The sequence below is a fragment of the Neophocaena asiaeorientalis genome, unplaced genomic scaffold, assembly GCF_003031525.2.
Source record: "Neophocaena asiaeorientalis asiaeorientalis breed wild unplaced genomic scaffold, Neophocaena_asiaeorientalis_V1.1 scaffold850, whole genome shotgun sequence".
In the NCBI taxonomy this organism is placed as follows: Eukaryota; Metazoa; Chordata; class Mammalia; order Artiodactyla; family Phocoenidae; genus Neophocaena; species Neophocaena asiaeorientalis.
In genome coordinates this window covers 330,963-341,752 of record NW_020173675.1, presented here as the reverse complement: position 1 = coordinate 341,752, position 10,790 = coordinate 330,963, and the positions used below count along the sequence as shown (strand labels likewise).

At 44.5% G+C, this 10,790-nt stretch overlaps 1 protein-coding gene across 1 annotated transcript in view; it reads left to right on the top strand.

The window, feature by feature from the left end:
- The window catches only part of MORC4 (MORC family CW-type zinc finger 4), a 38,712-nt gene extending 37,619 nt beyond the window's left edge, over positions 1-1,093 (top strand). The window contains exon 14 of the mRNA XM_024749583.1: positions 214-1,093. Coding sequence (XP_024605351.1) covers positions 214-367 — 154 coding nt within the window. The 3' untranslated portion in view covers positions 368-1,093. The remainder of the gene's footprint in view (positions 1-213) is intronic.
- The last annotated feature ends 9,697 nt before the right edge of the window (positions 1,094-10,790 follow it).

The window sequence follows — 10,790 nt, the reverse complement described above, 5'->3', positions numbered from 1 at the left end:
TAATTCCTAGGCCACCAAGGATTGAGCAATCGCTTCTTAGAGAGCTGCAGCCAACCTCCCAGTGCTTGGTGGCATTGTGCTTTCTTCTTTCTTTCTAGCTAATGGAAACGTAATTGTTGAGAAATGTAGGCCTGTTTTGAAGGAGCTTCATTTTGTTCTGTTGGCTAACGACTTCATGTCATCTCTTCTCCTGTCCCTCACTCCATCATACAGGGCTTTGGCAAAGCTTACGCGGCTGCGTATCCACGTCAGCTATCTCCTTACCTCTGTCCTCCCTCACTTGGAGCTTCGTGAGATCGGGTTTGACTCAGAACAAGTGGATGGGATCCTGTATACGGTGCTGGAGGCAAATCACATACTGGATTGAGCACCAGATACTCTATATCCCCTTTTCTACCCTATTCTTTCCTCCCTCCCTCTCAACACCTCTCTCTCTCTCTCTTTCTCTCTCTCTCTCTCTCTCTCTCACCCTTATGCCTTACGTGGAGAATCTTTGAGTAAATCCTGGCTCTTAATCAGTCTGCTTCTTATTCAGTCTTGGTGTGGAGAAAGAGGCTAGTTAAATAGGCTTTCAAGAGTTCCAGGAATGGAAAAGCAGTAGTCACCAAACCAGGTGACCAGAAAGCTTTAACTTTCATGACTCAGATACTTGGCCAATTTCATATCCTTTCTGAAATGGTTTGTATTCATTTAGGTTAAATCAGTCAGCAGATATTGGGTCCAATGTACCAGGTGTTTGGGTTCAAGTGAAGAAGTATAACTCATGGTTTCAGCCTTCAAGGATCTAACAATCTAGCTGGAAACACAAGACATACACCAGGTTAACTGACTTGTACAGTGAGTGGTACAAACATGATAGAGAAGTTCTGGGGGAGGAAGGTCAAGGAAGGCATCACATCAGAAATGGGAGCTAAACTAAGGTTTGTTTAAAGAATGGGCATAACAGCACAGTTAACAACGGTTGTTCTTTACATGGTAGGACTATGGTTGATATTTTTTTCTTCTTCCTATCTTCCTGCCTTTCCAAATTTTCTATAATAAACCTGTTATTCTTCTTACATTGGAAAAATAAATCGTTTTTTTAAAAAAATGAGTAGGCTTGGATTTAGATATCAAATGAAAGACTGTGTGAAAATATAAGGTAATTTTTATATTTATAATTTATGTTGTATTTAGCATTACCTCTGGAAGAGTAACATGAAAGAAAGCATGGAAAAAGCTGGAATGTAAAAAATGTGTCTGGTAGGAGTGATGGGTTAATGTAAAGGGAACTAAGGTTAAATCATGACCCACCTACCCACCCGCCTCTGTGGTATTTGCATTTTAATGAGGAATTCTTGAAAAAGAAATCTTCAAGGCTCAAATTTTTTAAATGTGTATCAGCACAACTATGGGATTTAAGGTAGTGGTGGGGGAGGTATTTTAGAGCAGCGAGATCTATTTGATATCCCTCAGAATACACCTCCTACCTACTCTTCAGGCTAGTGCTGATGAGGGGTGGATCTTACATTATCAGAAATAGTAAAACTTACACTCTTTTAAAAGTAGACATTTTATTTATTCATTTCTTTATAGTATTTATATAGTGCATACTCTCCGGAGAGTTCAAGGTACTCTTCAAAAGACTTTGACCAATGAACACATAAAAATATACCAGCAGTGAAAAATAGGAAGTAATGGAGAAAAGGGAGGAGGTGGGATCAAGCAGTCGCAAAAGGATTAGCTAATCCGGAGGGATGTTTTGGGTGGTCGTTTTATTTCTCCTCTGCAGAGTTACTTCAGAAGACTCTCCCAAACTTACTTGAACTTTTTAAAAAGGAGGTCCATCATAGATATTCCAGTGGGACTGCAAGGGAGTAACGGGGAGGCTAGAGCCACGCTTCACCAGTAGAATGAGTGCTGAGAGGTAGCCCCGCCCCCTTCCCTCACCTCTCTGCTGGCTCTTGCCTGCCATGTGATGAACTCTCACGTCAGACAGACCATGATATGGAAGGCCCTGGTTGTCTAAATGTAAGTTTACTGAGAGAAGGCGGGTAGCACGTTCAGCCATTCTCTCTGGGATACTTGTTCTCCAGACGAAAGCTATGAAATGGTGGGACTTTGCACAGATAGGGACAACGTGGAGGGGAGGGTGGTGCAGGGGGAAATTCAGAGCATTGGAGATTCAGCCTGAGAGAGATGATGTGGGCGGGGTGGATGCTGGGTCAGCGGTGGAGCAGAGTAGGAAGGAGGTCAGGCAGTTGGGCTTCAAAATGAGCAAAGGGGAAACAGTTTAACTCTACTTTGTGCTTACTCTCAGCCCATTTCCTAGTCTGTGGCCTCAACCCCAAAGTGCTCCTTCCAGCGAGAGTTAGCTGTGCGAGTTCATTCCCTGCAGTACCAGAGCTACCTCTCTGTTACCTGTTTCCAATGAAACCTTACCAGCGTGAGGTCCCTTTAAGCAAAGTTAAATGCAGCAGTGGAGCAATTGAAAAGTGTCACCCAGCCTTAGCAGAGGTTATGACTTAGCGTGGAGGCAAAAGAAAAAAAAAGTGGGTGCCTCGTTCTGGCTATCCTGTTAGGTTAACATAATCATAATTCTCCTTCAGTTTTTCATTTCCACAGTCCACACTTAGGTCCTTACTACCTCATGCCTTCCTAATTGAAAGATTCCTAGCTGGCCTCCCTTGTCTCCCATTCTCCTTCATTCAGTCTACTCTACTCTCTGTCACTAAATTGCTTTTAATGACCTCATCAAGTTAGGCCTCTGCTCAACGACTTGCCAGCGCTTTCAGTTACCCACCGAGTACAGTACGAATTCCCATCTGGCTTCAACCCTGCTCTCTAGACTCTTCCAACATTCCAAATGCCAGCCGTGTTCCATCCAAACTGAACTAGTTTTCAGTTTCTGAACCTGCCTTGAGATTTTCTCCTTTTCCATCTTTGCCGTGTTCCATCCCCTTTGCCTGGAATATTTTCCTTCATTATCCTTCCTTTGGCTCTGGAATCACCTTTTTTCCTGAAAATTCCTCCGATTAACCTAGCCAGGTACGACATTTTCTTTGAACATGCAAGTTTTGTGTCACTTAGGCTCTTATCACAAGTGTCCTTATCCCGTGCTCCCCATTAGAAAGCTCCACATTCAAATAAATTCAACTGCCTACTTGACATTTACACTTCTATGTCTCACAGACATTTCAAATAAAACATGTTAAAAAACAGTGACACACACACCCTGGAACCGTTCCTTCCCCCAATTTTACTCATTTTAGAAAATGGCACCTCCACCCACCCAGTTGCTTAAGCTAGAAACCTGGAAGTCATCCTTAATTTTCCTCTTCTAGTCCCGCACATCCAGTCTGTCAGAAAGTCGGTCAATTCTGTCTTCAAAGTGTATCTTGACTCCACTCATTTTTACCACAGCTACCTTAGTCCAAACTACCATCATCTCCCATAGATAATTGCAACTCCTAACTGGTTCCTTGTTTCTGCTCTTGTTCCCACGATTGTCTTATCACTACAGCCAGAGTGATTTTTTTTTTAAGAAGTACACATCAGAACATGTGACTCCCTGCTTAACGCCCTTCCACTACTTCTCATTGCACTTAGAATAAGATCCACACTCCTTACTATGTCCTACAAGAGCCCTGCCTGTTTCTTCTACTTAGTCTCCTGCAACTCTTCTTCATATCTCGCTTTTCCCCTTGCTCACTGTGCTTTTCCCGCATAAATAGTTCAGGCTCTTACTTAAATAGAGCCTTTCCCCATACTGTTTCCTCTCTTGGAATGCTGTGTGTCCAGTCTTGGCATGGTGGACTCTTCCTCATCCTTCAGGCCTTAGTGTTATCAACTTTCTCAGACAGGCCTTCCCCAGCAGCCATTTTTCTCTATCTACCCAATTCTATCACTTTTTCCTGTTTTGTTGAATCCATAGCACTTCTCACAATTTGCAGTCACATATTTGGCCGTTTAATTTCACGTATTCAACAGATATTTATTGGGTACCTACTGTGTGCTGTGTGATATACAGTGGAGAACACAACACGCAGTTTCTGTCTTCCCTCACTTCCATGAGGGGAAGGGCCACACCTGTTTTTTCCAATCACTGTACCCCAGAGCTTATCATGGTACCTGGCATATAGTAGATGATCAATGGTTGTTACTGAACAGGTTAATGATGGAAACTGTGTTTGTTCATATCTGCATCTCCCTCAAGAGCCTGAAACAGTGCCTCGTTTGTAGAAGGGGTTTGATAAATACAGTATGAGTGAGGTAGATAACAATCCTGGGCATTAAATCCTGAAAATGAAAGCCTGAGACAATAAGTGCTACAGGTTATGGGAGGCCTAATGTTTCTCTTTAGCTGATCTTTGATTTGGTTAATCAGAAAGGCTATCAAGGAGAAAGGGAATATGGGTGACAAATATTTGAATATTGTCACAAGGAGGCTCCCTAGATTTCAATTTTAAAATACTGAAAATTACAGAATGTAATCAGAAGAAGTTTATAGAGACCAGATCTTGAGAATGAGAACTCAAAGGGAAAAAAATTCTGAGGAATCTTCTGCTCATTTTCCCAAGAGCAGTGATAGTTTATTTCAAGGGAAGAAAGAGGAGCTATCCTCTTTCAAAGGACAGACAGAACACACCTCAAGGAAATACAGTCATACCTCGTTACCTCGTTTTATTGCGCTTTGCAGATGTTGCGATTTTTTTTCCCTTACAAATTGAAGGTTTGTGGCAACCCTGTGTGGAGCAAGTCTATCAGTGTCATTTTTCCAACAGCATTTGCTCACATCATGTCTCTGTGTCACGTTTTGGTAGTTCTCATGACATCTCAAACTTTTTCAGTGTTATTTTATTTGTTACGGTGATCTGTGATCAACAATCTTTGCTGTTCCTCACTGAAGGCTAAGATGATGGTTAGCATTTCTTATTAATAAAGTTTTTTAATTAAGTATTTTTAATTAAGGTATGTACATTGTTTTGTTAGACCTAATGCTATTTCACACTTAATAGACTACAGTATAGTGGAAACATAAGTTTATATGCCCTGGGAAACCAAAAATTTCCTGTGACTCTCTTTATTGAGATATTTACTTTATTGCAGTGATCTGGAATTGAACCTGAAATATCTATGAGGTATACCTGTAAGTTCCCCACACAAGTTAGCAAATCAGTACAAGTACAGTCAACCCACCAAATCTGTGAGTTCGGCATCCACGAATTCAACAAACCATAGATTAAAAATAGATTTTTTTAAAAATCCAGAAATTTCCAACAAGCAAAACTTCAATTTGCCTCATTCAGGCAACTGTTTACATAGCATTTACATTGTATTTACAACTATTTACATGGCATTTCCATTGAATTAGGTACTATAAACTGGAGATGATTTAAAGTATACGGGAGGATGTGTATAGATTTTATGCAAATTGAACACCATTTTATCTAAGGGACCTGAGTATCCTTGGATTTTGGTGTCCGATGGGGATCCTGGAACCCATCCACCACAGATACAAAGGGACAACTGTATGTACATGCTTGTTGGATGAACACATGGGCACCTACCAGAGGACTAGATCAGAGGCTTTGAGGCCCCAGAGGACAGGAAGATTTGCTTGCCCAAGTCCAGTGACTGCAAAGAATCTGGGATAACAATTTAGAGAGAGGGGCTTAATTGGCAGGCTCTCAGTTCCCAAGAGTAATCTCCAGATAGAACATGTTTCAGAGTTCTGTACTATGCGTTAAAACCTCTTTCTGTAGTACTGTGTTAGGAGTAAAGCACTGGGGTATGCTCAGGAAAGCTAGGGGTGAGCTCAAGCTAAGTCAAGTGTAATTTCCCCAAAAGAATAACTTGTGCTTGGTGACAAGGACATCCCTAACTCACAAATTATCTTAGGCAGAGAGGAAATTCAGGAACCATACTTTCTGATTCCAAAGTCAGGGCACATGGTTGGATAATAAACTACACAACTGGAAAGAATTGACTTCGATACTCTTAGGTATGTTAAAGCTTTAGTCATTAAGTGAGACATAAAGAGCATTCATTTTCTAATGGAAAATAAAATCTGCAAGAGTAATGTGTTTTGTTAATTGCCTCTATACCTAAACCCAAAGTTTTGATGTGAATCTCCAGAAATCCCCGACACACTTTTAGATAGTAGTTCAAATGTTTCGGTGCCACATTCCATACATTTGCCCGTTGAGTCCTCAGGAACAGGCAAGACGACTTTAGGCAGAGGCTCAGGAAAGTGTTCACAAAGGCCTGATCTTCCAGATGGGCTATGGAAACCTGTAAGGATTGGAAAGGTGGAGGTGTGTGGGGAGGGTTTTCCAGGTGTAGGGAATAGTATAAGCAAAGTCACAAGACTGGGTGTGGGGTGAATAAGGGAACACTCAAGAAGGTTTGGGGAATAGTGAATTATTCGATTTGGAGCATAAGGAACAGAATGGACCAAGGGCTTGGAATGCCAGCAAGAGCGGGGGCTGCCCTAAATCTGTTTAACAATGGAGCCTCCGTAGGATATGAATTAGGAAAGTGGCTAATGAAATCTCCCCACTTGTTGAGTTTGGGAAATTAAGCCTAGTTCCCCTGGACTAAGCTTTTCTCTAGCAGTGGGACGTGATGGGTTATGATTCTGTTCCACCTCAGATTTTTACAAATCTGGATGAAGGTCAAAGAGCCATCACCACCTCTTTCCTCTCCAACTTCTCAAGTCTGTTTTGCCCCTGGCTTCTGTTAATGGAATCTGATGAGTAGAAGCCTATTCAAAATCTTCAAGGTATTCATTCAGACTTTGGGGAAGAATCTTAAGAAGTTTTGTCCCGGGAAGGAATATCCCCTTGCTAATGCAGATTCTGATCTGTGGTAGAAAATACACTTTGTCTGCCTCCTTTCCCCAAAGACACATACATTTTAGTGTGACTTTGGCACAACTTTTTAGGTCACCTGTGCTTAGAATACAGTTAACCATTTGTTGAGGACCTACTATATGCCATGACCACACTGAGAGGCAGGTATAATCCCCATTTTACAGATGAGGAAACTAAAGCGTAAAGAATTGAAGTGACTCTCCGAAGACTACACAGCTAGAGAGTGCGGCTAACGAGCCTCCAGGCTCTTTTCCCACTATACCATACGATCTTGAAAACGATCAGTCTCGTCTTCTTACCTCTTGATAAGAAAATGCTACAGCCAGCCCACACTAATAGGAATCTCCAAGGAAGAAAGTTCCACAATCCCACACAATGTTTAACTGCCCTCATGATCAGGAAATCGTTCACTCTGTAACGAATATCCCTCTAAACAACGTGGAAATTCATTTCCTCTTGACTGGGTTTTTCACTCAGGGCTGTCACTTGGCAGCTTTCCTGATATCAAAACAGCCACCGAGATCCTATTCTTACACTCCAGGAGGTCTTGGACTTGTTGGCCTCTGCCTTTGAGTGTTCTCACTGGCTCCTTTGCACCACCCCCTCCAGACAGTGCTGAGTTGGGCAAATCTCTTTGGGAGTGAGAAAGTGACACTTGAGAACATATTGGTTTATTATTACACATGGAAGAGTAAAATTAACCACATGAGGTGCCTCTGGAATTGCCAAGGGGAAGATGGCACCACCTTTCTCATCTTGTCTGCCTTTCTCTTGAGTCCTACCTCATCTCCATTCTTAAAAGCTGTTGAACCATTTAGTTGAAGGGTGTGTGTGTTACTCAGAGAAGTCCCCTGGTCCCCCAAATTCCAGTGTCCGTAGTCTCTGAATTAGTGTTCTTTTTTTTTTTTTTTTTAACTCACTAGACTCATCTTCTCATTCTGGCTCCTTCAAGAACTAAACTGAGAAACTAGTGCAAATTCTGGCATTAATGGTCAATCTGTGGCTGAATGTATGTTTCTTCCCAGAAAATATACTTGCTTTTTAATCAGAGCGTTCAGTGCCTTTAAAACCAAGGGAGCAGGATCTTCACCGTGTCATCAGATATCCTTCGTGGGGCTGCTGATCCATCTTCTTGCATCCAGTTGGGTAATTCCAGAAACAAATTCACGTCAAGAGCATCTTCTCTTTGTACTTTTGGTGTGACTGGCCTTTCTCCTGAGCAACGCAAACAGAACTTTGTCAAGTATCACAGACTCTGAAAGTGCTATTGGAGAAAAGGGATTAACCACTGAAACGCTGGGTTGCCTGCCACAGTACTCACACTCATTTGGCATCTAGTTTCACATCCCGTTACACTCCCTAATATGTGTTTGAAAGCACGTGAGTTTTCTCAGTGTTTTCTCCCCAAGGCCATGTCTGCGAAGAGAAACTTCTTCAAAGCCCTCCTGGGAAGTGACTTGTGAAGCGGTGAGAGGGTGCTGTTCTGGAGGAATGGGACTTCCAGGATAACAGAAAAGCAGCACCTGATGATTTGCCCTTGCATGGTGACTTCCTGCTTCGTCAAACCCTAAGAGACTCCTGCTTCTCTTGTGGAGAAGTGAGGCCTAGAGCAGGGAAGTGTAGGCAAGTTTTAACTAGGAAACCCTGAGCTGCAATTCTCAGGAAGGTGGTAGGTTGTGTGAGGTGGAGGGGTAGTCAGATGACAGCTTCTGTATTGCTGTGCCTGATAACAGCCTGTTAATATTTTATCAGTGATCACATCACAGCATGTGGGGAGCCACCACTTAGGGCCAAAGAGAGAGATAACCTGCTGGACTTCCTGTTTGAGGTCTCCCCTGCTCCTTCCCGTTGAGATAACAGAACTTCTCATCAAAGCTGGGAGCCGCTCGCCCGGGGAAGCGAGACCAGGCTAGGCAAAGGCCAGGCTTCAGCCAGTTGAGGAGGAGCCCATGGGCTTCCCAGCCCGGGGCCTCCATGTCCCGGAGTGGGCAGCTGCAGGCACGAAAGAATACCCCGTCCGTGAGCCTAGGGCTGAGTGGGAGAGAACAGTTGACCCTGCGAGGCCTCAGTTGGCTTCCTTTAGCACTGGGCCCCTCCTCTCTCCTCTCTCCCTTCTCCCACGTCTGTGTTTGTCCTCTGTTCCAGAGCCAAAAGGCCTCAGGTTACCTGCATAGGCACTGCCTCTGCTGCCCCCAGCAGTTTCCGGGAGCCCTGCCCAGGAGAAGGAGATGAGGGGGGAGGGGCTGAACCCCAGTGTCACTCTTGCCGTTAGAGCCACTTAGGGTGTCCCAGGAGCTCCTAGGTTCACTGTGCATTGTAGCCCTGCTTCCTCCTTAGCACTGCCCTCTCCCCTATTTCTCTGCTTCCCATGGTCCTTCAGCTGGAGGAAGCAGTTTCTTTTGATCATCCTTCCCCCAGAAGCTCAAGTAGTTGCCAGACCCTCATTTCCTATGGGCTGGGATTTGAGGGGATTCACAAACCGTTTTTAACTAGCCCCTGACGCACCCCATCTTACGACACCTTTTCCTTATCTCTCACAGGACAGACCATATCGCGCCTGGTACCACAGGTAGGTGGACATGTCTTATGTCTCCCTTAGATCAACTGCCACCTCCCACGAGGCACAGATTTTACCTTGTTCACCCTTGTCACCCTCAAAGCCTTCAGCACATTGCCTGCCACCAGGTGAGAGCACAGTTATTGTGGGCCGGCTGGTAGCTCGCCGGCTAGAGTGCTAGCTGAATGGCTGTTTGACTGGCTGAATGCAGGTCTCTCAGAGAGCTGGAGTTTGTCTTTCCACCAAGAAGCCAGTTTCGGCCTCCTCCTCCCCTATTAATGATCACATAGCAGTGGGTCACTAGGGCCCCCAGGGGGAGAAAATATGAGTCACGCCATTATCAGAGGAATGAGGGAGGGCAGAAACACCTCTCCTTGTGCAAGGGTCAGAACCATGAGGCCAGGGAATAAACACAACGGCCTTCACTATCCCCTGGGTCTGTGGCTAATCTAAATTACTTTATGATGGAAGGCGATGGGGTGAGCTGAAAGCTGTTCAACTTGGACCCAGACTCTGGGAAACTATCTAGAGCAAGGCTTTTCTTGCTCAACCAGCCAAAGAGAACAGTTGATCTTTATCAGGTCTGCCTTAGTTTTTCTACTTGAGGATGAACTTCTAACTCCTTCCCTAGAATCCTCCCAGATTAAAAGGAAGGAGGACCTCTCTCAGCCAGCCTCAACCTAAGAGGAAGGGAAGCTCTGTGCCCAATTTTCCTCAAGAGCCCCTACACTGCGGTGACAGACAGGGGCAGGGGGGCAGCAGCAATCTGAAGGCAAAATCCCAGAGCCGTGTTGCTGTGCGAAGAGTTTCCAAGCTTATGTTCAGACTCTGACACTCTGTGGCTTCAGGGAATTTACTCACCTCCCCGGGCCTCCGTTTTGTCTCCTGTAAAAGACCTGCTTCACTGGGGGTATTTGGAGGATGCAGTGAAATCGTGGATCTGAACGCGCTTTGGCTGCCAGGTGGTGGGTCATCAGAGCCCGTATCAGACTGCTGCCCACTCAGCACAGCAGAGTCAGGAAGGCAAATCCATTTTCCAGCCTCCGTGACCCCCAGTCAAGGACTCCAGGTTTCCTGGTACCAGAGCAGAGGCATGACCTCTTATTAAACTTCTGTCCAAAGAGCCCTTTCTCTCCACCCTCACTCCTACCTGCCACTATTCCCTCTAAATGGGCTTGGATGCTGCAGTCCTAGCGTCTGCAACAAAAAAGGCCCACCTCAGGAATGCAAGTGTAGTGCCTCTTATAACAGGCTCCTTTGCGTTGAGGCCCGCTAGGTCTGGGGACTGGGGAAGCTGAGACTTGTAGGGCTCCAATCTTGTCAGTGTAGCCACAGTTAACATGTTTAAGAATCAAGCTTGGTTAATTCCCAGTGAGGTT